Raw genomic sequence first — 25,674 nt, 5'->3', positions numbered from 1 at the left:
GAGGAGTAAGTACGATTGTGTATGTTCAGGAACAGGTCATAACCGTAAAACGATTTTTAAACGTGGTAATAACAAAAATGCATTACACACATTTACATACACTAATTAACATATACCCACAAAGCTTAAAATAAAAGGGAATAATTGTGAAAGGTTTACTTAGCCGAAATGCAGTCTGTTTGGGGATATTTCCTTCTGATAAAATAAATGCAAAGTCCTTGGTTTACGAATCATAGACCTTTAGGTATACTTTGTAATCCAAGCAGATGTTACAGTTGCAAGATGGCCGCTATCCACATGGTCCTCTGGCTAGCAGCAGCAGGCTCTCCTGAAGATGGGATTTGGAGGACTGAAGTCCACTTGCTGGCAATGTGATTTTGAAGAAGCTGGTTTGGGGGTGTGGCAATGCCTGCCCCCTCAGAATTACCCACCAATGACAGTCCTCTTCCTCCTAGGAGGATTTTGAACTTAAATTGTAAACCACTGTTACTCATAAACTATACATGTCATATTTAGGTGGATAGCAGATTCATACTTGTCAGAAAATACCGATTAATATGGCATCTTGCATGAGTGAGTTAGGCTGTCCTGCCCCTGAGAAGGGTAGTACACCAATAACCGGACGGGTTACGGTTATGATTTTTATATCAGCACATTGGGCAGATTTTAACAAACAAGACTATATTAATTTCATAGCTGTGCTATACACGGTTTTCATTTAACAGACCGAAATAAAAAACCATATGCATTTAAACCTGTTCCCCAGCAGTGCCGCTTCGGCTGGACTCCCGCTGGGAAAGCTGCCTTAGTCTTTCCTGTGATGAAAGGAACTTTTGGTGTTCAATTAGCATCTGAGTGTGACCAGCCAGAACAAACTTTGACATATTACACCCGGATTCTGGCTAGGTTTCACACCCCTTGGCCAATTAACAAGTCACTGGCCAGCAAGGAATTCTGTTTGAACAAGTTAATCAAACACACATGCCTTCACTGAAAAGAAAAAATGTCATTTTGTGCTACTTTGCGGAATGGTACAGAATCGCCAATCGTCTCGATGTCCGTATCATTCATGACACCTCCCCCACCAGGTCGGCAAAGGGCAGGTTAGCACGACCTGATCGGTGTGTCTACTTGGTTACTGGACGGCTCTCGACTTTCTTATCTGACTGTACTTTAGACAACTCACCAGAGGCATAAGGCCGCATGGTCCAGTATGTCCCAGTGTCCGCTTCGCGGATGGCGAGATGCACACCAACAGGCTTACCTCTAAATTCCTGGCTGGGTTTGCCTAGCACTTCCTGTAAGGGAGAGAGTCGTTGGCTGACATCCAGGTCACTTTCTGACTCTCGGGTGCCAGCCAATTAACAAGTCACTGGCCAGCAAGGAATTCTGTTTGAACAAGTTAATCAAACACACATGCCTTCACTGAAAAGAAAAAAATTCATTTTGCGCTACTTTGCGGAACGGTACAGAATCGCCAATCATCTCGACGTCCATATCATTCATGACAGTAAATATCACGGAAAAAAAAAAGGGACCATCAGAAGTCCTAGGTGAGAGGTAAGTTAGAGGTTTTTTACCTAAAAAGTTTTTTTGTTGTTGTTGTTGTTTGTTTGTTTTTAGCTCAGAGTTCTGCTTTAAAAAGTAACTTTACACTACTTAGATTTAGGATAAGTGTTAAGGTAGACCTACATCAGGCGATTCTGCAGGACGCTCGAGGAAAATCGGTGTTGCAACACGTTCGCCTGATCAATATTTCAATCAATTTCAGGACAAGATTAGTCACAATCATCATTCAGACATGTTGGAAAATCTCAGTTACGAGGGCTCGATGAGGTGAACGGCAGTAACCACGATATGATATTGCGACAATTCACTTACCTGATGGACCCCAGGCCAGTGTCCCCCCAAGTTTTCCTTGGGCCCGTGTGCCCTCTGTCGGTGTGATGTCTATCCTCTTCCGCCATCACCACTGTGTCCCCGTCACCACAATAGCCTGTACCTTGTGGCCTGCACTCAGGGGCGTAACTAGAGATCACTGGGCCCCCTTGCAAGAATTTGGATGCCCCCCCCCCCCTGGGTGGCCGCACAGGGCCGTTATGAGGGGGCAGGAGGGGTAGCAGCATGAGGGGAGAGTATTGCACATCTGTGTGGGGACCTCGGGCTCTCCTCTCAGCGCTCCCCCTCCAGCATCTATAACTGGCAGCGGCGGCAGGCAGGACACATACTTCCATTCACTTTTTTTCGCCATAGTGTATCCGTTAACCATTTCAGCCCACTGGGATTTTTCACCTTATGCATCAGAGCAATTTTCACCTCCCATTTATTCGCTAGTAACTTTATCACTAATTATCACAATGAATTGATCTATATCTTGTTTTGCCTGCCACTAATTAGGCTTTCTTTGGGTGGTACATTTTGCTAAGAATTATTTTTTATCAATGCATTTTAACAGGAAAAGTAAGAAAAAATTGAAAAAAATTCATTATTTCTCAGTTTTCGCCATTTAAATTTTGTCCCGTTCACAATGTATTCAAAAATGGTCGTAATATACACTCTTCACATGCATATTTAAAAAGTTCAGACCCTTAGGTAACTATTTATGTTTTTTTTAATTATATTTTTTTTTCAGTAAAAATTTTATTTGGGAAATTTTTGGTGTTGGAAATAAACAGTTAATTTTAAATGTAATGTGTGTTTCTTGTGCTAAAAATATGTATGTAGATGTAGTTTACTATTTGGCCACAAGATGACCGCAGTGAATTTTTGTTTTTTCCCCCAGTCCTCCTAGCTTCCCGGAAACATATAGAGGACGGAAACTTTTTTTTCTTTTCAGAAAGACCGCGGCCTCTGATGAGAGTCCATCGTTTTTTTCTGCTGGGAACTCAGATCAATTAAAGGGAACCATGTTCCCAATGATTGATCTCTGGGCTCCCGGGGGGCGGCACGGGGGCACGATCGCCCGCGGCAGCGCGCATCAGCATTGCAGCAGCCACCTGAACGTGAGGATCACGTGCCGGAGGCATAAATGGTTAAAGAGGAACTGTACGAGGGAAAAAATAAATGAATACATTGCATAGTGAAAAGTAAAAAAATAGATAAGAGATCAAGAAATGATTGATAGTCACCAAGTAATTTGTTCAGATTGTTTGATCCACAATCATCCTGGAGGTCATCATCTGTATTACTGACAGACAAGAATAAAACTAAACAGCACCAACTGCCATTATTTATAACCACCACACCCACTAACAATGCGATCGGATAAAAGTTTTTTTTTTATTATAGATATACATTTGCACAGAGAGAGACACTGGTTGGTTGGCACTTGGAAACAGCTGTTATTTCCCACAATGCAACAAGGCTCAACGTCAATGAAACCGTCATGCCATGTAGTACAGACAGCTGACACAGCAGTACTAGGGGAGGAGGCTAGGAATGGCAGCAGACAGGTGAGATTTAAAGAGGAACTCCAGTGAAAATAATGTAATAAAAAAAGTGCTTCATTTTTACAATAATTATGTATAATTTATTTAGTCAGTGTTTGCCCATTGTATAATATTTTAAATCCCTGATTTATATTCTATAATTTATCACATGGTGACATTTTTACTGCTGGCAAGTGATGTAGCTGCTGCTTGCTGTTTTGGCAGTTGGAAACAGCTGTAAACAGCTATTTCCCAGAAGGCAACAGGGTTCACAGACAGGAAACTGCCATGAGTACGTACTCATAATTTCTTTGTGGGAGGGGTTTCACCACAATATCAGCCATACAGCGCCCCCTGAAGGTCTGTTTGTGAAAAGGAATAGATTTCTCATGTAAAGGGGGGTATCAGCTACTGATTGGGATAAAGTTCAATTCTTGGTCGGAGTTTCTCTTTAAGGGGTTGGCTAGGCAGACAGTGAAGGGGGCAGCACTAGGCTGATTTTTGATAGTTTTCATTCTGAAATATACCAGGAATCAGTCTGATTCTGATGAGCCAACAGATCCTTCTCTGATCAGATTCCATTAGAGAGAGATCTGTCTCGCGGTCCATCTGCCCATACATCGACTGATGTATGGGCACCTTTAGGTGAAATTTTCATTAGCGGTGCACTAGTATCATTTCAGCCCCATACTACTAGTATTGGGCTGAAAATGCATATCGAAAATTCTACCATCAATATCTATGGTGGTTGCAATATTCGCCAGTAGTGAGAGAGACATGGCCAGTGACCACCAAATTGTGGAAGTATTCTCTAGTGTAAGAGCAGCACTCCAGCATTGCTTCATTCTCCTTCTGTTCTAACGACCATTTGAGACACTCCCAGTCTAAGAAATAGTTCTGATAAGCCTTCCAGCAGGCCCGCTTCACTCTCTCATCCACGTATTTCTCAACTGTAAGAAATTTAAAGGGAGAAGTTAAAAATTACCTCTGTGCCTCCAAATACTAAAATCTACGAAATAATGTAATAGAGAAATTATTCTGAGTTGTCATTTTATATGTGACACAAAATTAAATCAGCACTGCAGTCAATTATTTACAATTTTGGAGATGCCCAAAAGAAACGAGGACATAGAATTGGTATACATAAACAAGGTATGTACAAATGTGGTACAGAAAAAACGTAAAACTTTTTTTTAATTTGAGCGGGAAATCTGATTACATTTCAAATTTTGTTTTTCAATAAAAGTTGGAGCAGCAGAAATCTCTTACAATTTTTCAGAAGATTGATAGGTGTAGGATAGATTGGCAATTTCTTGATTTAAAGGGGCACGATGGCGAAAAATTTTAAAATTTAAAATATGTGCAAACAAACAGATAAGAAGTATGTTTTTTTCCAGAGTAAAATGAGAATTTCTGATTGGTTAGTCCTTGTATAAATGTAAGGTGAGTGCCCTCTGTCATCGCCCGTGATAGCCTATGCTGGGCTTGTTGCTGAGATTGCGCTCACACCAAGTGCTTAACTCACTGCAGCTTGTGTCTGTCTCTTGACTAGCTTCTTGCAGATTGCCTTACCGTTACCGACCCGGCTTGAACCTGACCACTCTTCTCTATTGGATTATCTGTTACAGACCCCAGCTTGTTAAAGGATTTGCATGAATGCTGCCTGGACTGACTCTGGCTTGATTGACCACTCATCTGTCTAGCGATACTTCAGCCATTACCTGCTACCTTGCCATCATCTGGATTGCCTCAGCCTATAGGCCTCAGGTGACTATTCAGTATACTGTGCTGCATTGCTCATTGCTGTTTTTGGTGATTGCTGTCTGCCAGGTTGTATGCTACATCTGCCTGCAGGGTATTATAGTTTGTATTAGGCAGGAGCTTCCACAGGCGTTAGGGCTGGGTTAAAGGTCAGTCATACAGGCATACAAACTGACTGATAGCAGGTGACCAAGCAAGTCTGACACACTTTCTTCTTTTCATCAACTCACCGCTGTCAAAAACTTACTATGCTATTTGGGCTCCCGTTTTTGCTTGTGTCTTTTTTTCTCCAGTAGGGTGACCCAACACCCCACCTGTATCCAAGCTTTAAAATAAAATGCTCTACTATGGATAAAACTCACATTTTATTTGCCCATTTGTCCCTATTATTAAAACATTTAAAATATTTCCCTAGTACAATGTATGGTGACAATATTTTATTTGGAAATAAAGGTGTATTTTTTCTGTTTTGCATCCATCACTAATTACAAGCCCTTTTTTTTTGCAAAAATAACAGTAATATACCCTTGCGACATAAATATTAAAAAAGGTCAGTCCCTAGGGTAACTATTTATTTTTTTAATTGTCATTTTTTTAATATGCAAATGTTTAATTTGTGTAACTATAGGAGAATGGGAGAATGGGAGAGTAGGTGTATTTGGCCACAAGGTGTCCTCACATTTTTTCTTCCTAACAGGAAGTAATGCGTGTATGTGTTGCTTTGTTTTTTACAATGACAGCAGGCATCTCTTTGCTGCCGGCGATCATTGACACGGGGACTTAGATCGATGAATGGGAACTGCCTTCCCATTCACTGATCTCCCTACTACCGGGAGGTGATGAAAGAAGGGGAGCGCGCAGCGGAAGCCGAATATTTATGTCCCTGGGACTTCAAATGAAATCCTACATATACTGCACGCTGTGCAACAACTAGTTAAATAAATATAAGGTCATCCAATAATTACAAAATAACTGTCCGTGATATCCAGCGCATCCCTGGCTGGTAATGCATGACGGTAGATGTAGTGTACCTGGCTGCTAGTGCATATCGGGAGATGTAGCGTACCAGGCTGCTAATGCATGCTGGGAGATGTAGCGTACCTGGCTGCTAGTGCATGCCGAGAGATTTACCGTACCCAGCTGCTAGTCCATAGCGGGAGATGTAGGGTGCCCGGCCGCTAGTGCATGTCCATAAAATGTAGAGTACTTAGCCGCTAGTGCATGCCATGAGATGTAGCATGGTACGGCTGCTAGTGCATGCTCGGAGATGTGGCGTACCTGGCTGCTACTAGTGGTGGGCAGAAGTTACGCCTATGCGTAATTATGCATCGTAATTAGCAATTACGCATTGTAATCATAATTTGTGGATTACGCGTAAAACATTTTATGTAAGCATAATCAGTAACTGTAATTACGCATGTTAGCGTACTTTTTGCATAATTTCGGACACGAACATTTTTTTACGGATACGATTTTTTGCACTGCATATTTAACCTCCTCACGACCGACTAATGCCAGGAGGATGGCAGCCCCGGGACCGCCTAACACTGAAAGGCGTCAAATCCTGGGGCGAAGTTTTGCAGGGGATTGTGCACATCCCCGCTCCGTCATCAGTCTACCAGCGTCGATCGCCGCTAGGAGACTGTTTTAGACGGCGTCTATGTACATTGTACAGTGCTGTGATCTACGGCAACGATGTACTGGGGACAGCCATGTCACTCGGCTGTCCCCTAGAGAGGCTCAAGGGCGATCGGCTCTCATAGGCTGATGCCTATGACAGCCGATTGCTGTCATTGGCTGGCGGGGGATGAAGGGGGGGGGGGGGGGGGAATAGGGAAATGTATGTATTTAAAATTTATTTAAAAAATATATATATGAATAAATAAGAAAATAAACAAACAAACACTGCACAAGCGATCACAGCCCACCACCAGAAAGCTCTGCAGCAAGCTTTTAAAGCACTAAATTGTAAAAAATAGCCTGGTCACTAGGGTAGGGGGGGGGGGGGGGGAGGGGGTCAGCCTGTGGTCCTGAAGTGGTTAAATAATAGCCGCACATGTGCAGTATACTGGCTGTTGAACACAATTTTGTTTCGCATAAGAATACATTTTTCACATTGAATATTTAAATATCCATGCGTGTGCAGTATACTTGCTGGTGAACGCAATTTTTTTTCTGCATACGAATGCATTTTTCGCATTGAATATTTAAATAATAGTCGTGCATGTGCAGTATACTGACTTTAGAACACACATTTTTTTCGCATATGAACTCATTTTTTGCTTTGAATATGCGCACTACACCGGCGAATAGATGGAAATATTTTATATATATATATATATATATATATATATATATATATATATATATATATATATTAATATATATATATATTAATATTTTAAATACACAATAAACGCCATTGATGCATAATTACGATTCACAAACATAGTATGCTGTACATCAGGTAATCGCAATTCCACAATGCGTAATTGCAAAAAATGATGCAAAATTTTGCGTAATCGTAATTGATCCATCATCACGAGCACCCCTAGCTGCTAGTGCATGCCATAAAATGTAGCGTAGCTCGGTTGCTAGTGCATGCCCAGAGATGTACCATACCCATCAGAATGATTGGTATGTGATGAATATGCCCTGATCCTGCATAGTGCATGCCAATATTTACCAGATTCAGGAGATATGAAGTATTCTGCAGGAGCTGACATACATTTATGAGTCCCTTGGGTTCAAACGGGGGGTATATTCTAGTACTGCTGGCATGGGCGTACCAATAGGGGATGCAGCCCATGCGCTGGGGGGGGGGGGCGAGCAGGGGCCCGCTTGTGGCCGTTTTGGGGGGCTGGAGGGGTCGCAGCATGAGGGGAAAGCTATGGCCACACTCGGTGGGGAGGGGGGAAGGTCCCCCCCTCCCTCACCTCGAGCTTTCCCCTCTGTGCTCCCCTCCAGCTTCAATCGCTATACAAGTGCAGAGGACTGAGCGGAGCGGCGGGCAGCGGCAGGCAAACATACCTTCCGTGCGTTCCAGCGTGGACACTTCTCGCTCTAGTGACTGACGCGACTTCCTGTATAAAACAGGAAGTAGCGTCAGTCACTAGAGCGAGAAGCGTCCGGACGCACGGAAGGCATGTTTGCCTGCCGCTGCCCGCCGCACTTGTATAGCTAGCTATTGAAGCTGGAGGGGAGCACTGAGGGGAAAGCCCGAGGTGAGGGAGTGGGGGACCTCCCCCCCCCCCTCCCCGCCGAGTGTGGCCATAGCTTTCCCCTCATGCTGCGACCCCTCCAGCCCCCCAAAACAGCCACGAGCAGGCTCTGGGGGGCCCTGGGGGGAGGGGGGCCCGCTCACAATTTCTGCAGGGGGGCCCGGGGGCTCTTAGTTACGCCCCTGACTTCTGGTCCACTACTGTTGTCCCTGGCAGGCTCTGTGAACTTCAGGAGAACTGAGTTGTACCTCTTGAAGTTATTAACTGAGCTGACTTTATGCTGTGAGGGGCTTCCTATCTACTTGATAGACGTTCTTACCTCTTGTGTGCAACCTTCTGCAGAAGTGAACTGAATTAAAGGAAGTTAGGGTGGAACTCTTCCCTTTAGCTGTGCAGGGCCAGCTCTACCATAGAGGCAAAGGGGGCAAGTGCCCCAGGACCCCGAAGCGCTGCCCCCCAGGTCTCCTCCTGACTTAAGCTCCCTGGGGTCCCTGCACCATTTTCTCAGCAGAGCAACTCACCTGTCCCGTCTCACTGTTCCCGTCATGCTCCCCATTGCTGCCTCTTCTCCATCATCGTCACATGTCATTACGCTGGGTCATTAAGAGGAGCAGTGCACCGGGACAGGCAAGTTGTTTTTCTGACAAACACAGTGCAGAGGCCCCGCGGAGCATAGTACAGTGGGGGAGGGGGAAAGTTGGCTCAAGGGTCCTGAGGGTTGAATTTGCTATAGTGGTGGTGGTGGGGGCAGAGAAAATTTTCCCCCGGGACTCCATTGTGGCTTGAACTGGCCCTGCAGCTGTGTGTGACTTTGTAAAGGGGAACTCTGATTGCTGTACTTCCACTATTATCACACATAGGCCTGAAATCACTTGTGATTGGTGAAGTGACAAGGTGAAGGAAAAGGTAGTGGGGAAATCCTGCAGAATTGTATTCTTACATAGAGATGGCCCGAACTGTTCACTCAGCGAATAGTTCATGTCGAAAAATGCATGTTCGCGTCCGCTTCCTCAGATGAACACATGGCGCGTTCGACCCACCCCCTATACATTATAATATAGCCAAACTTTGACCCCTCTCCCTAGAGATAGCAGACACATGGCAGCCAATCAGCTATCCCTCCCACCTGGATCCCTGGAAGGCGTTAGTTAGGCCTGTGTTCTGTGTCCCCAGTGGAGTTTCTTGCTGCTACAGGACCAATTCACCATCTATATAACCCCAGAGCCCTTCTAAAGGCTGTGTTTTGATCTTGTGATATTGATGTTCAGTATGTCCACACAGTGTACTTTAGCTGTTGCAGACAGGTGCAGTCAGTGCTTAGTGCTACAATAGTTTACCCTTCTGAAGGCCGTTTTTCTTTTTCTTGCTATTGTTATATTGCAATTCTGTGTGTCCAGTGCACACGTTAGCTGTTGGACACAGGTCTGCTGGTCCTAGTAGTGCACCGACCATAACCCAATAATCCTTCACCACCACTACTGGCATCTAGTATCCACTACCGCCCCCTGTATAAGGCCTCAGTGCAGAATCAGTGTTCTTTTGGTCACTTACCTGGTTTTCCTGCCTGGCTGGGGCTTGAAAACCGCAATCGCCTGCACTCCAGCGAACATGCGCACAAGCATGGCGGCCACTACACACCACTACACTAAGACTGCCACCGACAGGACTAATATTTATGTCCTGGAGATGTCAACTAGTAAAAACAATGATTTGCTCACCTGATGTTATCACTATTGCTCTTTGTTTTTTTTTGCGGTGCATTAAACGCAGCGTTTCATCTGTTAGTGTGAACTGGGCCTAACCTTTACACTACCCTATCGCCGTGTACGCACGCTGAATGTTTTAAAACACTTAATTCTACAAATTTAGGAATGTACTGTGATTTCTGCCCTTTAGAGGTTAAAACACTCTGCGTCAACTATGTAAATTTTTGGTGGGACTTTTGACACGGATCCCCCCTCCAACATGCCACGGTCCAGGTGTTAGACCCCTTGAAACAACTTTTCCATCACTTTTGTGGCCAGAAACAGTCCCTATAGGTTTTAAAATTGGCCTGCCCATTGAAGTCTATGGAGGTTCGCCAGATTCGCCTGTTCACAAACTTTTGCAGAAAACTTGTATTCTATGTTAGCTACATCACTATTCTTACATACCCAGAGCTGTCATATTGCGTTGCAGGTCAGTCCAAGCTTTGTTTCTGCTTTCCAGGTCTCGCCAGGCTTCAATATTGTTTTGCAGGTTTATCCATGCTTTAATTTTAATGTTCAGAGAACTCCAAGTTCCAATTTTATTTTCCATTTCTTCATGAGAGCCACTATCCAGGTCTGTCAAAGTTTCATTATCAGCATTCAGGTCTGTCTGGGCCTTCACACGGCCATCTAAATCGCTCCAAATGTCATCATCGAATTCCAAGTCTTGCAATGCTTTTAAATAATTGTCCCGCATTCCAGCCCAAAGCCAAAATCTTTTATCTGTGAAGAAAACAAAGACTGAGAATAAAACAAAACACCTTTTGTCACCCTTTCTGCTGATATACTAAGTACACAAGTACACAGTATAGTTTCTGCACAGTTTCCAACCATTTAGGGCTCGTTCAAATCACCAGCGCAGAATGGGCGTGTGATTGAAATGCAACACGCGCGAGATTGCACGTCATCTGCACCGCTATGCGCAGCGCTGCTGATTCCATTCCCTACAGTGAATGGGTCAGTGCTGTGCTTTCCTGATAAATGCATGCAGCAGTGTGATACCGCATCACATATGATTTGAAAGGCAGAAGTGCTGTCTATGCACTTCTGCCGTTCTTGTGTGTACCACACCATGTACAGTGTGAACAAGGCCTTACAATTGTTTTTGTAGCATTTGCTCTAACCTTACTTTCTTATTAACCACCGACCACTTGATCTATGATCTTCATAGAAATGGTAGGTTTATTTACAAATAAACAATGTACAGACTTATAAAGAAGGTACAGCTTCCTACTAAAACTGTCCAGGTGGAGATAGGCCAGGCTCTCAGAACTGGAGCAGTCTGTGAGAGAATCCTCTGAGTGACGTGTTCATTAGTCGTGGATGTAGACAGGGTTGGACAGGCCCGGCGGGGTGTCGGGAGAATCTCCGGTGGGCCCTCTTGTGTTTTAAAAATGGTGCCATGGCAATGGTGCCGCTCTCTTATAGGGCATCTCACATGTGAGGGGCGTGTGATGGAGTGGGGTTTGAAGGGGTGACACTGGCACCCCGACAGGAGAGGGGAGGAGGGGGGGCTGACATCATTCCACCCTCCCTTTCCATGGGCCCCCCCTCCTGTGTCCTCCTGCAGAGCTGGCTTGCAATGGGATGAGAAGAAGAGAACACCAAGAGCCCAATATAGTGTAGTATGTACTGGTAATGGAAGATTTATAGAGTAATTCAAAATGTAATACTCACAAATCAGGGTTACCATTAGGCAACCACTGTCAAGGCAGGTGGGGAGATTGTCCTGACCCCACTCAGGATTAAGAAGTCGCTCTCTGTAGTAGAAGAAGGAAGTGGGTACAACCCTCCACTTAGGGTAGACTCAATGTAGCAATAAGATAACAGAAGCGCCAAAAGGATAAAAGGGACTAAACAAGCTTAATAACCAATTTGGTAATAGAGGAGGCAGTGGTGGACCTACCCCTCCAAGCAGAACACACGACTGTAGGTTTTCAGTCAAAAAACCTTTATTGGGTACTCCAAAATAATGTGCAACGCGTTTCGCAGGTTAACCCATTCGCGTTCCGTCGTTTTCACTTGAGAAATGTTCACCTCCCATTCATTAGCCTATAACTTTATCACTACTTATCACAATGAACTGATCTATATCTTGTTTTTTCCGCCACCAATTAGGCTTTCTTTGGGGGGTACATTTTGCTAAGAGCCAATTTACTGTAAATGCATTTTAACAGGAAGAAGAAAAAACGGAAAAATTCATTATTTCTCAGTTTTCAGCCATTATAGTTTTAAAATAATACATGCCTCCATAATTAAAACTCACATATTGTATTTGCCCATATGTCCCGGTTATTACACCGTTAAAATTATGTCCCTATCACAATGTATGGCGACAATATTTTATTTGGAAATAAAGGTGCATTTTTTCCGTTTTGCATCTATCACTATTTACAAGTTTAAAATAAAAAAAATATAGAAATATTTCATCTTTACATTGATATTTAAAAAGTTTAGACCCTTAGGTAAATATTTACATGTTTTTTTTTTATTGTAATTTTTTTTTTTTTATATTAAACATTTTATTTGGGTATTTTTGGGAGGGTGGGATGTAAAGTATAGTTTTATAATGTAATTGTGTGTGGTTTTTAATTTTTTTTACTTGTAGTTGTAGTTTTACTTTTTCATGAGTTTGTTTACATGACGTCACTCTAAGCGTAACACACGCTTAGAGAGACGCATGGGGGAGGTGACAGCCAGAAAAAGCGAAGCTTCCGAGAGAAGCTGTCGCTTTTTCAGCGGGGGAGAGGAATCAGTGATCGGGCACCATAGCCCGATACATTGATTCCGTGGCTACTGAATCCGCGGCCGGGAGTGCGCGTGCACGTGCGCGATCGGCCACGGGAGCGCGCGGTAGCGCGCATGGTTCCTGGACGTAGTTTCTACGTCCAGGAACCAAAATAGGTTAAACCCGCTTCCTCAGGCAATACAGATAGGAGGGAAAAAAAGCATCTGCTAGTAACATCAAAGCTGAGCGCCTCTGCTGCAGAGCTGGAGCAGCAGTGCGTTGACTCATCTGCCTGGCTCCATGCAATGTCCACTCCGGCTGCCGGCTCGCCGGGACCCCTGCATAGTGATCTGTCAGCATAGTGATCTCTCAGAATTTTCAATGCTTTCCTTCCATCATCAGCTGCTAATAATAATCTGTTGCTATTTTGATAAGAGATGGAAAAACTGACCTGATGCTACTTTCTAATCATATTTTATGAGTTACAGCAGATCTCTCACAGAGGATAAACTGCACACAGATTCCATGCTTTGGTGTCTCTCAGGAACACACACTGTTATCTTTTTTCCATGCTTCTTCTTCTCTGAGTAAGCTTTATTTAACACTTCTGGTTTAACAATTGACATTGTCATATGACTTTAGATCAGTGGATAAGCTGTATAAGGGCATATGAATCATCACATATTGTAACACCTATTTCTCTTACTGTAGAGAGTGTAGTTTCCTCGTTGTCTCATTAGCAGCACTTTCCTCTTAGTGACGGAATCTGAAAATCTAGCCTCCAAATATGCAAACTTCTCCATTCTCCCTCTTGGTAAATCTTCTGCTTTTATCTACAACACACAACAATGATGTAAAAAGTTACCATGACCACTAGATGGCAGCAGAGTGCTGGAATTGGCTACTTGCCACTTCCACTTGACAACATTATTAGTAGGTATTTATGTAGCACTAAATGACATCTTCTACAGAACTTTACAGAGTACATAGTCATGTCACTGACTGTCTTCAGGAGCTTACAAGCTAATCATATCCTAATTATTTTCTAATGTCCTTCCATATTATTATGTATTTAAATTTGTAATTTAAATATTATCTGTAACCTAAACTAATGTCCAGCGCTGCGTAATATGTTGGCGCTTTATAAGTACAATAAATAAATAAATAAATAAATAAATAAAATAAATATTTATTTAGCACTGACATCTGAAGCACTTTACAGAGTACATAGTCATGTCACTGACTGTCTTCAGGAGCTCACAAGTTAATCATATCCTAATTATTTTCTAATGTCCTTCCATATTATTATGTATTTAAATTTGTAATTTAAATATTATCTGTAACCTAAACTAATGTCCAGCGCTGCGTAATATGTTGGCGCTTTATAAGTACAATAAATAAATAAATAAATAAATAAATAAATAAAATAAATATTTATTTAGCACTGACATCTGCAGCACTTTACAGAGTACATAGTCATGTCACTGACTGTCCTCAGAGGAGCTCACAATCTAATCCATACCATCGTCATAGTCTAATGTCCTACCATATTATTATTATGTAGTTATATAGCACTGACATCTTCTGCAGCACTTTACAGAGTACATAGTCCTGTCACTGACTGTCCTCAGAGGAGCTCACACTCTAATCCTACCATAGTCATAGTGTAATTATTATCATTATTATTAATTTATAAAGCACAAATATATTGGCGCTGTATAATGACCTACTATATTATTATTATGTATTTATATAGCACTGACATCTTCTGCAGCACTTTACAGAGCACATGGTCATGTCACCGACTGTCCTCAGAGGAGCTCACAATCTAATCCTACTATATTCATAGTCTAATGTCCTACCATATTATTATTACTTTATTTTTTGGACCATAAGACGCATCAAGGTTTAGACAACAAAAACCATGGGGGAAAAATATAGTAAACTAGGTGCATCCATGGTGCAGTGGTGTCTTGTGAATCTTCTCTCCTCAATTATTATGTTCCCCTTGTACCTTTTGGGTCCTCTGTCCCCATGTCCCTCCTGTGAACCCTCCTGTCCCCCTGAGTCGTACTCTGTCCCTCATGTGTCCCCCTCTGTCCTCTTCTGTACCCCCATGTCCTCTTCTGTCCCTTTTGTGCCCTCCTCTGTCCCATTGTGTCCTCCTAAGTTCCATCAGAGACACGGGTTTACTTATGAGTGTGGACACTAGTGTTGGAAGAGTGGGCTCCTGCCTTTTGCCAGTACTTTTGAGAATATTCCCTTAAAGGTGGCCACTAACGGTCCAATTTCTAGCGAAGAATCGTACCAGCAATCAGAGGGCTCCCAGCAGAAGCCCTAGCAACCAACCAATTCCCCCCCTCCCATATATAAGGAGGGGTGCCATGATGAGAAATATCGTCCTTGCTTGTGTGACTGCTCACTGAGAGACATGCTCCAGTGCTGCTGCTGGCCTAGCAAGTGCTGTTCTGTATACAGTGATAAACCTAAAGCTTTTGAGTGCTAAACACCTTCACTACACTATTGTTCTATTGTTTTTTTACTTAGCTTGATTTCATTCAGCGACAGTCAGACTCTGTGCTGCAGCAGCTGCTAGTTAGGTCCTGTGTCTGTGTGTGCTGTGCACAGACCAGGCCTGCTGCTGGCCTGCTATTAGCCTTAGCTACAGTATAGGTTAGGGAATAGGATTACTGTGTTATTGTGTAGTTAGTACTGTACTGCAGTGCTAGTTAGTTGTTAGAGTAGTACTGTGTTACCTTACTACAGATTACTGCAGTGCTGCGCAGTGTCAGTGTGACAGTTAGACAGTTAGTGTGCACTGTCTTCTGCTCTGCTGTCTGTCACTGCGTGCAGATTTTCTTTAAAGTCCAACCCTGATTTTAATAAAGTACAAGTACCCCACATCATCTGGCTGAAGCAAGCTGGTGCTGACAGTGGTCAGACTTGGAGCACCAGAACCCCCTCTGCCACTCCTGCCGACACTGAGGCCTGTTCAGGCAGCCAGTCGTCAGTGGCCACCTCTGCTCCCTCCACCTCTTCCCGTGCAAGGAAAAAACACCGCCAGACCCGGTTGAGCGAGTTTTTCCCTGTTGCTGGCAAGAGGGGGACATGAAGTGACTGGGAATCACTATGCCTGCCTTACCACCCTTTACCACCACCTCCACAACCTCCTGGCGCCTCCTGATTGTTAACTATTACTAACCAAGCCACCTGGTTCACAATTTTTTTACAGCCCTGATACCAATGCTACGTGCCACGTACACGTACCACGTCCGGCATGCTCCTGGCACATGTTACACCTGCTGCTGCTGCATTGCCCTGCTCCTGCTGCCTGTGCTTCTCCCACCGCCAGGGTGCCACAGGCCACTGCTGCTGTGCTGATACCACCTATATTTAACCCAAAACACAATTGCTGTGTAATTTTTTTGAGGTGTCTGGGCTGAAAACTGTCATGTCTCAGTTGTGCGTTGGACTTTGGACACAGTGGGCTTGATTCACAAAGCGGTGCTAACTGTTAGCACGCTTGTGAATAGCCCTTTATCATGCCAAAAGATGGTTAGGATGCGCTAATTAGCGCTCGCGGGCAAAGAAGTCTGGTGTGCGCAGAACGTCGCATCGCGGTGTGATGAAAACACTGCACCCGATGCGCCTTTAAGGGCGCATTGGGTGCGACCTTAACATTGCACTATGCGACGTTAATGTCGCAACCAATGTGCCCTTATAGGTGCATCGGGTGCACCGTTTTCAGCGCACCGCGATGCGACATTTTGCGCGCTCAAAGTTTTGCGCGCGGCCTGATTCACCTTTCTGCATGCTAACTACTTTGCACCCTAGTTAGCACAGCCAAAGCCTTTAGGCGTGCTAACTAGGTTAGCACCGAATAGTGAATCAGGCCCAATGTGGGCTCAACGACCGCTGCCTGGAACCTAGTCCTGATGTTAATTTACAGCCTTTTATTTGTTTTGTTTTTTGGTATTTTAACTCCCCACATAATCAATTAGTGTTTTTCTTTAAAAAAAACATGATGCTACATGCCTCATTTACCCTAAAAAACTTTTTGGAAGTAATTTAAAGGCCACTTCCGGTTTTCTATCCGGATATTCAAATCAATTTGGATTTCCTGGAAAATGGGTTCGGATATCCAATTGGATTCGGATACCGGAACGTTCGAATTCGGAAACCCGATTCGGATCCAGATATATGGGTACCTGGATCCGAATCAATTCAGATTTTGAAAAGGGGTATCCGAGCACCCCTGAAAAATCGTTCACTACACCATCAACTAACCAATCTTTGCTTGCTATCTATCACAACCAACTAGAAAATCCAAATTTTAGTTTGACAAAAATCCTACTTGTGAAAAACGCACATGGCACAATCCTACTTGTGAAGAATGCACATGGCACACTCCTACTTGTGAAGAATGCACACTGCACAATCCTACTTGTGAAGAATGCACACTGCACAATCCTACTTGTGAAGATAAAAACAGGGAACACCAAGAGCCCCAATAGTGTAATTCGTACTGGACAAGGTGGCAATAAGTTTGTATTGCTAAATACTCACAAGTCAGGGTCACCAGCAGGCAACCACTGTAAAGGCAGGTGGGGAGATTGTCCTGACCCCACTCAGGATTAAGAAGTCGCTCTCTGTAGACAGGAAGAAAGGGTAGCAACCCTCCACCAAGGGTGGACTCAAAATTGTATACAATGAACAGAGGCGCCAAAAGTATAAGATTAGATTAAATGAGCTTAAAAACCAACTTAAATGGCAAAATTGAAGGAGGAAGTGGTGGTCTTACCTCCCTCAAGCAGACACGACAACGACTGCGATTCAGACAGTCAAACACATTTATTAGGAACTCCAAAAAGAAACAATCTGCACAAGGATTCAAATTAAGCGCTTAATTTGAATCCTTGTGCAGATTGTTTGATACTCCTCCCTATATTGCCTGATGAAGCTGGGTTGAACCTGCGAAACGCGTTGCATTTCTTTTTGGAGTTCCTAATAAAAATGTGTTTGACTGTCTGAATCGCAGTCGTTGTCGTGTCTGCTTGAGGGAGGTAAGACCACCACTTCCTCCTTCAATTTTGCCATTTAAGTTGGTTTTTAAGCTCATTTAATCTAATCTTATACTTTTGGCGCCTCTGTTCATTGTATACTACTTGTGAAGAGTGCACATGGCACAATCCTGCTTGTGAAGAATGCACATGGCACAATCCTGCTTGTGAAGAATGCACATGGCACTATCCTACTTGTGACGAATGCACATGGCACAATCCTACTTGTGACGAATGCACATGGCACAATCCTACTTGTGAAGAATGCACATGGCACAATCCTACTTGTGAAGAATGCACATGGCACAATCCTACTTGTAAAGAATGCACATGGCACAATCCTACTTGTAAAGAATGCACATGGCACAATCCTACTTGTAAAGAATGCACATGGCACAATCCTACTTGTGAAGAATGCACATGACATGGCACAATCCTACTTGTGAAGAGTGCACATGGCACAATCCTACTTGTGAAGAATGCACATGGCACAATCCTACTTGTGAAGAATGCACATGGCACAATCCTACTTGTGAAGAATGCACATGGCACAATCCTACTTGTGAAGAATGCACATGGCACAATCCTACTTGTGAAGAATGCACATGGCACAATCCTACTTGTAAAGAATGCACATGGCACAATCCTACTTGTAAAGAATGCACATGGCACAATCCTACTTGTAAAGAATGCACATGGCACAATCCTACTTGTGAAGAATGCACATGACATGGCACAATCCTACTTGTGAAGAGTGCACATGGCACAATCCTACTTGTGAAGAATGCACATGGCACAATCCTACTTGTGAAGAATGCACATGGCACAATCCTACTTGTGAAGAATGCACATGGCACAATCCTACTTGTGAAGAATGCACATGGCACAATCCTACTTGTGAAGAATGCACATGGCACAATCCTACTTGTGAAGAATGCACATGGCACAATCCTACTTGTGAAGAATGCACATGGCACAATCCTACTTGTGAAGAGTGCACATGGCACAATCCTACTTGTGAAGAGTGCACATGGCACAATCCTACTTGTGAAGAATGCACATGGCACAATAATACTTGTGAAGAATGCACATGGCACAATCCTACTTGTGAAGAATGCACATGGCACAATCCTACTTGTGAAGAGTGCACATGGCACAATCATACTTACCAGCAGAGTGACATATCCTTGGTGTCCGTTAGCGTTGGTCAGTAGCAGCCGCTGGGAATCGAAGGTGACATTTTGATCCGGGTAGCTGAGTAACGATATTGTAACAGAATATGTACCCGCCAGTTCATAATCCTTCACCGTGACATTGTGTGGCTCCCCCACTAGCCAGGCTTGGGGGGCCCGAATACAGTAGCTGCAGATAAAATGAATAACGATCAGATCTCTAGATTCCTCCTTATCACTGATGACTACATCTGTTATTATCGGGAAGACATCTTAGGCTGGGTGCACACATAACATAACATAACATAACATGAAAGGCTGCGTTTTATGTCAAGCTTCATTTTATGTTGTGTGCGTTTGTGTGTTTTTGCTGCGTTTGCGTCTTACAAGCGTTTTGTATGCGTTTTTTATGCCTTTTTCTTTTGCATTTTATGCAAATCACTAGGAAGGCGACAGGAGATGGAAATACATCATAAAACAATTTTTTCCCCAAAAAAGCATAGAAAAATGCATGGAAAACGCATACCATTGCGTTTCCATTGACTTTCATTATGTGCGTTTTTGAAGTTATGCAACAAAACCAGCATTTTTGAAAACGCATGCATCAAAAATGTATATATGTTTTTGATATGCTTTTTTTTCCTGCAGCCCATAGACTTCCATTAGCAGCACAAACACAGCGTTCTTCGCAACGCTAGCGTTTCTGCTATGTGTGCACCTAGCCTAACAATGCTTCGCCTTCCCACAGAAAAAAACTTTAGGCCACATTTACTAATGACATCTGATTGCATTTCATAGAAACATGGTTAAAGAGGAATTGTAGTGAAAACAACATGAGTAAAATAGTTTATTTTTTTTACAATATTAATTCATATATTATTTAGTCAGTGTTTGCCCAATGTAAAATCTTTCCTCTCCCTGATTTACATTCTGAAATGTATCACTGGTGGTGACATCTTTAGTCCTGTCAGGTGATCTGTACGGAATGTGAGAGTTCTATGCACAGAGGGAGATATTGCTTACTTGGCAGTTGGAAACATCTGTTATTTCCCACAATGCAACGTGGTTCACAGACAGCAAACTGTCAGGACCATGGTCATGACATCACACTGTGGGAGGGGCTTCACCACAGTGTCAGTCATACAGACCACTCTATGATTTTTTTGTGAAAAGGTGAAGATTTCAGGTGGGAAAGGGGGTATCAGTTACTGATTGGGATGAAGTTCAATCCTTGGTTAAAGTTCCTCTTTAAAGTGGCATAAATCTCTGACATAACATTCACTTAAAATGTGTTTTCATAGTTACATACCATATATACTTGTGTATATGCCGACCCGAGTATAGACCGACCCCCAACTTTTACCTAAACTTCCAGGAAAAAATGATTGACTCATGTATAAGCCAAGGGTAGGAAATGCACAGAGGGCCTGGTCAGCCAATGTACAGCTAATCAGAGAGGGCAGTTCTATTTTACCTTTATATATAACCTTTGGCATAATAGGAGATTGGTAAAGCCCACAGTGCAACAGCCAATCCCAATGTTTCACCAGAAAATAATCATAATGTGGCAATGTTTCACCAGAAAATAATTGTAATGTAGCAATGTTTCTGGTTTTATGGTAAAAGATCGCTGCATTACGAATATTTTCTGGGGAAACATTGCTACATTATGATTATTTTCTAGTGAAACATTGCTCATTACGATTATTTTCTGGTGAAACATTGCCGCAAATGATTATTTTTGTGAGAAACATTGCTGCATTACGATTATTTTCTAATGAAACATTGCTATATTACGATTATTTTCTGGTGAAACATTGCCACATTACGATTATTTACTAGAGAAAAATTGCCGCATTACGATTATTTTCTGGTGAAACATTGCCACATTATGATAATTTTTTGGTGAAACATTGCTGCATTATGTTATTTTCTGGTGAAACATTGCCGCATTACGATTATTTTCTGGTGAAACACATTGCCACATTACAATTATTTTCGGGTGAAACATTGCCACATTACAATTATTTTCGGGTGAAACATTGATGCATTATGATTATTTTCTGGTGAAACATTGCCACATTACGATAATTTACTAGAGAAAAATTGCCGCATTACGATTATTTTCTGGTGAAACATTGCTGCATTACGATTATCTTCTAGTGAAACATTGCCGCATTATGATAATTTTTTGGTGAAACATTGCTGCATTACGTTATTTTCTGGTGAAACATTGCCGCATTACGATTATTTTCTGGTGAAACACATTGCCACATTACAATTATTTTCGGGTGAAACATTGCTGCATTACGATTATTTTCTGGAGAGACGTTGCTGCATTACGATTATCTTCTAGTGAAACATTGCGATTATTTTCTTTTTGTTTTTTGCACTAAATGTTTGAGCGCCATTATTTGTTTGCATAAGAATCTCTCCCAGGAGAGATTGGACATCATAAAAAGGTCACAAATGGTGGGTGTTTTGTGAGCTGCCTGCTCATATAGTGTTGCTTAAACTTTCCCAAGTGTCACTGTAATTTGAAAATTACCTTTTGGGGGGGGGGGGGGGATTGAGTTTCTCTCTACATATTTTTCATGTGACATCAGTCCAAGCTTTAAAACACACCAACATCTATTCTTACATTTGTCCTAGTTACAATGAAGCCAATTGTAGCTAATTTGAATATGTAACAGCGATGATAATTACATTTGAACTTAGCATTGGAGGTCTAGCAGGATTAAGCCACAGATGAGTAGCCAAGGCAAATCCAATGGTCAGAAGATGGGAGATGGGTTTTACTGTAGAGTTAAAGGGCAACTGAAGTGAGAGGTATATGGAGGCTGCCAAATGTATTACTTATTTCCTTTTAAGCAATACCAGTTGCCTGGCAGTCCTGCTGATCCTCTGGCTTTAATCATTTTAGCCATAGACCCTAAACAAGCATGCAGCAGATCAGGTGTTTATGACATTGTCATATCTGACAAGATTAGCTGCATGCTTATGTCTGGTGTGATTCAGACACTGCTGCAGCCAAATAGATCAGGATGGCGACCAGGCAACTGATATTGGACAGCCTCATTATGCCTCTCACTACAGTTGTCCTTTAAGCATGTGGTTAACACTCTCATCTTGCAGCAGGGTCCTACATTACATTTTGTAGCTTGGGGTTCCCCCAAGCATCAAGTTTCCTCCGACAACCTTAAATATAGTGGTAGGCCAAATGTGAGCTGCTTCAAGGCACAGTAAGTGCCATGCAGGGGCGTTGCAAGCCCAAAAGATTAGTGGCACGTGCCCCGGATGTCCTCCAGGCAGATTAAGCTGAGTTGCCTCAATGGTGGGCATGCTGGGAGCTGTGGTACATCAGTCAGAGGTATGCTGGGTGCTGTGGTGCCTCTATGTGGGCATACTAGGTGCTGTGGTGCCATGCTGGGCACTGTGATGCCTTTATGGGGGCATGCAGGGAGCTGTGGTTCTTCTATGGGGTCATGCCGGGAGCTTTGGTGCCTGAATAAGAGGCCCATGGGAGCATGGTAAGGGGTCCACTAGAAGGTCAGGGAATGCTATGGTGGCAGGCCAGCCCGCCTAGCAGAAAGCCAGTACTGCCAGCACACAAGCCAAGTAACTACCTACTGTATATTCTGGCGTATAAGACTACTTTTTAACCCTTAAAAATCTTCTGAAAAGTCAGAGGTCGTCTTATACGCCGGGTGACATTTATGCCGGGTGATACGCCCTATCCTGTAACCGCCTCTCAGATATCGCTGCTGAGGACTGTAGTGAAGCGGCGCAGGCACACATGTGCAAGATCAGAGAGGCAGAGAAGGAGGTAAATAGGATACAAGGGCAGGGCCAGAAGGGTGAAAGAGGCGTGTTTTAGGGGCACAGCACAATCTATTCTTCCATACAGGTAGACAAGGAGAGCTGACCAATCCAAACAGTCAATCACCTGTATCCTGTTGTGTACTGGGTACCACATACAGTACAGCACCAGTATCTGTTCATACATAGCACCATTATATGAGGGTTTTGTTTTTTTTTTAATTTGGTGTGCGTAGTCTATACAGTGAGTATATCCCAAACTCTATATTTTAACTTGTAAAGTTGGGGGGTTGTCTTATATCCCCAGTCATCTTATACGCCGGAATATACGGTAGTTATGTTTAAGTGACACTGTCAATTTATGTTATATGCTGCATTTTTTGTTTGTTTGTGCTAATGGAGAGGGGGGCTTCATCCAACATTTTGCTGGGCAGGCCTACTTAGACTGCTGTTAAGTTCATGTAAATTTGGCTCCACCCATAACCACTTCCACATTCTGGTGCGTGGCCACACCCATTTTCCATCTGGAGTGCTCCAAAGTGCCCCGAATCTCCTTGGATCCTAGCAATGCCCCTGATGCCATAAAAATATAGGAAAGGGAAAACGGCCAGGAAAATAAGTCCAGGTTATAAAAATAACAAAAAAAATAAAAATAAAGCAAGCCCCCCCCCCCCCCCCCAAATGAACCCTAATAATTAGTAAGAGTATGGTATGCACTCCTTAATGCACAGTGCTGGCTTTGAGGGGCATTTTGGGCAAAAGTACCTTGAGTCCATCCTCCTCTTGGGTTTTGCTTTGACATCATTTGGGGGATTATGTCAGGAAAATGCGTTCTTTTAATCGTATATTATTTTCCAGATGTTTTGGGTCAATTTGTTGAGCAGTTTGGTCAGAGTTATAAATGAGGGGCTTAAAGGAATACTTAAAGAGAAACCGTGACCAACAATTGAACTTCATCCCAGTCAGTAGCGGATACCCCCTTTCTCATGAGAAATCTTTTCCTTTTCTCAAACGGCTCATCAGGGGGCTCTGTATGGCTGATATTGTGGTGAAACCCCTCCCACAGCGGGATGTCAGGACCAGTTTCCTGTCTGTGAACCCCATTGCATTTTGGGAAATAACAGCTGTTTATAGCTGGGTCCAACTTTGAAAAAAGCAAGCAGCTTCTCCTTCCACTGACATCACCTGCCAGCAGTAAAAATGTCACCATGTGATAAATGTCAGAATGTAAATCAGTGAGAGGAAAGATTTTACAATGGGCAAACACTGACTAAATCATTTATACATAATTATTGTAAAAATGAAGCACTTTTTTATTACATTATTTTTACTGGAGTTTAGTGAAATAATAAAAAAAAAAAAGATTACCTTACCCTAATTTACCTGGGGCTTCTTGCAGCTTTGCAGGGAGTCATCCCTGCAAAACTGGCCTGTTGAAGCCAGTCACTGGCTACTGCACATGCGCTGCTCTGAGCCACACACACTCTGATCGCATGCGCAGTATGCAGAAATTACTACTGTGCATGCTCTGTATCTGGAGCACAATCGGGGTGCGCGTGGCTCAGAGCCATGCATGGGATGTACCCAGGGCGACAGGCCAGCTTTGCGGGGGTCTCCGCTGCTGGCCGGAAGGGATCAGCAGGACGTCTGGTGAGCACAGGAAGAATCCAGGGGGCTGCAAGAAGCCCCATGTAAGTTAAAATCTTTTTTATTTCACTTAAAGGACAACTGAAGGGAGAGGTATGTGGAGGCTTCCATATTTATTATCTTTAAGTGTAGGTTCACACTTGGTCCAGATCAAAAATGGAGCCACGGATACCAATGTTAAAAGTAGCATCCTTCTTCACTTAAAAAAAAAAAAACAGATTCGGCTGCGTTCAGGGGATACATTTTATAAACCTGAACAGACGGTCCGGATTTGCAGCGTTTTCCTGGACCGTGATCGCTCCCGCATACACGGAGGGGTAGTGAAGGGCAATGTAAAAACGGATCTCCCTCTCCACAGGAAGAATTGGACACAGGAAAGGATCCGTTTCTGTGTCACAGCCTGTGGTTGGGTAGGGGGCCGCCATGCTGGAGGAGGTAGCAGCCAGGACGGGGGTGACAGCGTTTGGCGGGGAGGTGGATTGCCCCCCTCCCTCACCTGGGTCCCCCGTCCCTGCTCTCCCTCCAGCTATTTGTGCAAAATGGGTTAAAATGTAAAGTATGCGGCGAGCGGGGAGCTTACATTCTCTACACTTCCTCCGCTCGCTAAGTATAGAGGGCGGCATTGCAGGAAGTCAAGCGGCGAGCAGAGGAAGAAGGTAAGCTCCCGCTTGCTGGCGCTATACATTTTAACAAGTTTTGTGTAGCCAGAGGGGGAGCGGGGACGGGGGACCCAAGTGAGGGAGGAGGGGTGACCCCCCCTTCCTGTCGCCCACTGCCTCCCCGTCCTGGCTGCTGCACCCTCTCCCCCCATGGCTGGGCATACATTTCCATCCATCTTCCTATCAACTTTGACCAGCATCCCTGTCCCTGCTAAAGAGAAGCACCCCCAGACCATGATGCTGCCACCATCATATTTGACAGTGGGGATAGTGTGTTCAGAGCCGGGACAAGGTCCTCCAGCACCCAAGGCTGAGACACCAAAGTGCGCCCCTCCATCCCTGCCACCCCAGCCGTCACACACTAATTGCTATTAGACTAAGAGGCGCCACAGGGCCCACAACCTCCCCAACACCTTAACCACCTAAGGACT

General features: G+C 43.6%; 2 protein-coding genes across 4 annotated transcripts in view; one reads left to right on the top strand and one right to left on the bottom strand.

Moving 5' to 3' along the window:
* LOC137527897 (carcinoembryonic antigen-related cell adhesion molecule 3-like) overlaps window positions 1–25,674 on the top strand; it is a 239,944-nt gene that overhangs the window by 15,657 nt on the left and 198,613 nt on the right. For all 3 annotated transcript variants that reach the window (XM_068248947.1, XM_068248948.1, XM_068248945.1), the window contains exon 2: window positions 5,057–5,195. The gene's annotated coding sequence lies outside the window, so the exon portion shown is untranslated. The remainder of the gene's footprint in view (window positions 1–5,056; window positions 5,196–25,674) is intronic.
* The window catches only part of LOC137527896 (uncharacterized), a 66,604-nt gene continuing 44,190 nt past the window's right edge, over window positions 3,261–25,674 (bottom strand). Inside the window, exons 6-9 of the mRNA XM_068248944.1 lie at window positions 19,116–19,308; window positions 13,593–13,719; window positions 10,564–10,881; window positions 3,261–4,378 (exon numbers count right to left, since the gene is read on the bottom strand). Of these exons, the coding sequence (XP_068105045.1) occupies window positions 4,161–4,378; window positions 10,564–10,881; window positions 13,593–13,719; window positions 19,116–19,308 (856 nt within the window). The 3' untranslated portion in view covers window positions 3,261–4,160. The remainder of the gene's footprint in view (window positions 4,379–10,563; window positions 10,882–13,592; window positions 13,720–19,115; window positions 19,309–25,674) is intronic.

This window comes from Hyperolius riggenbachi, chromosome 8 (assembly GCF_040937935.1).
Source record: "Hyperolius riggenbachi isolate aHypRig1 chromosome 8, aHypRig1.pri, whole genome shotgun sequence".
Lineage (NCBI taxonomy): Eukaryota > Metazoa > Chordata > Amphibia > Anura > Hyperoliidae > Hyperolius > Hyperolius riggenbachi.
The sequence above is the reverse complement of the archived record's forward strand: the minus strand, read 5'-3'. Positions and strand labels throughout refer to the sequence as shown.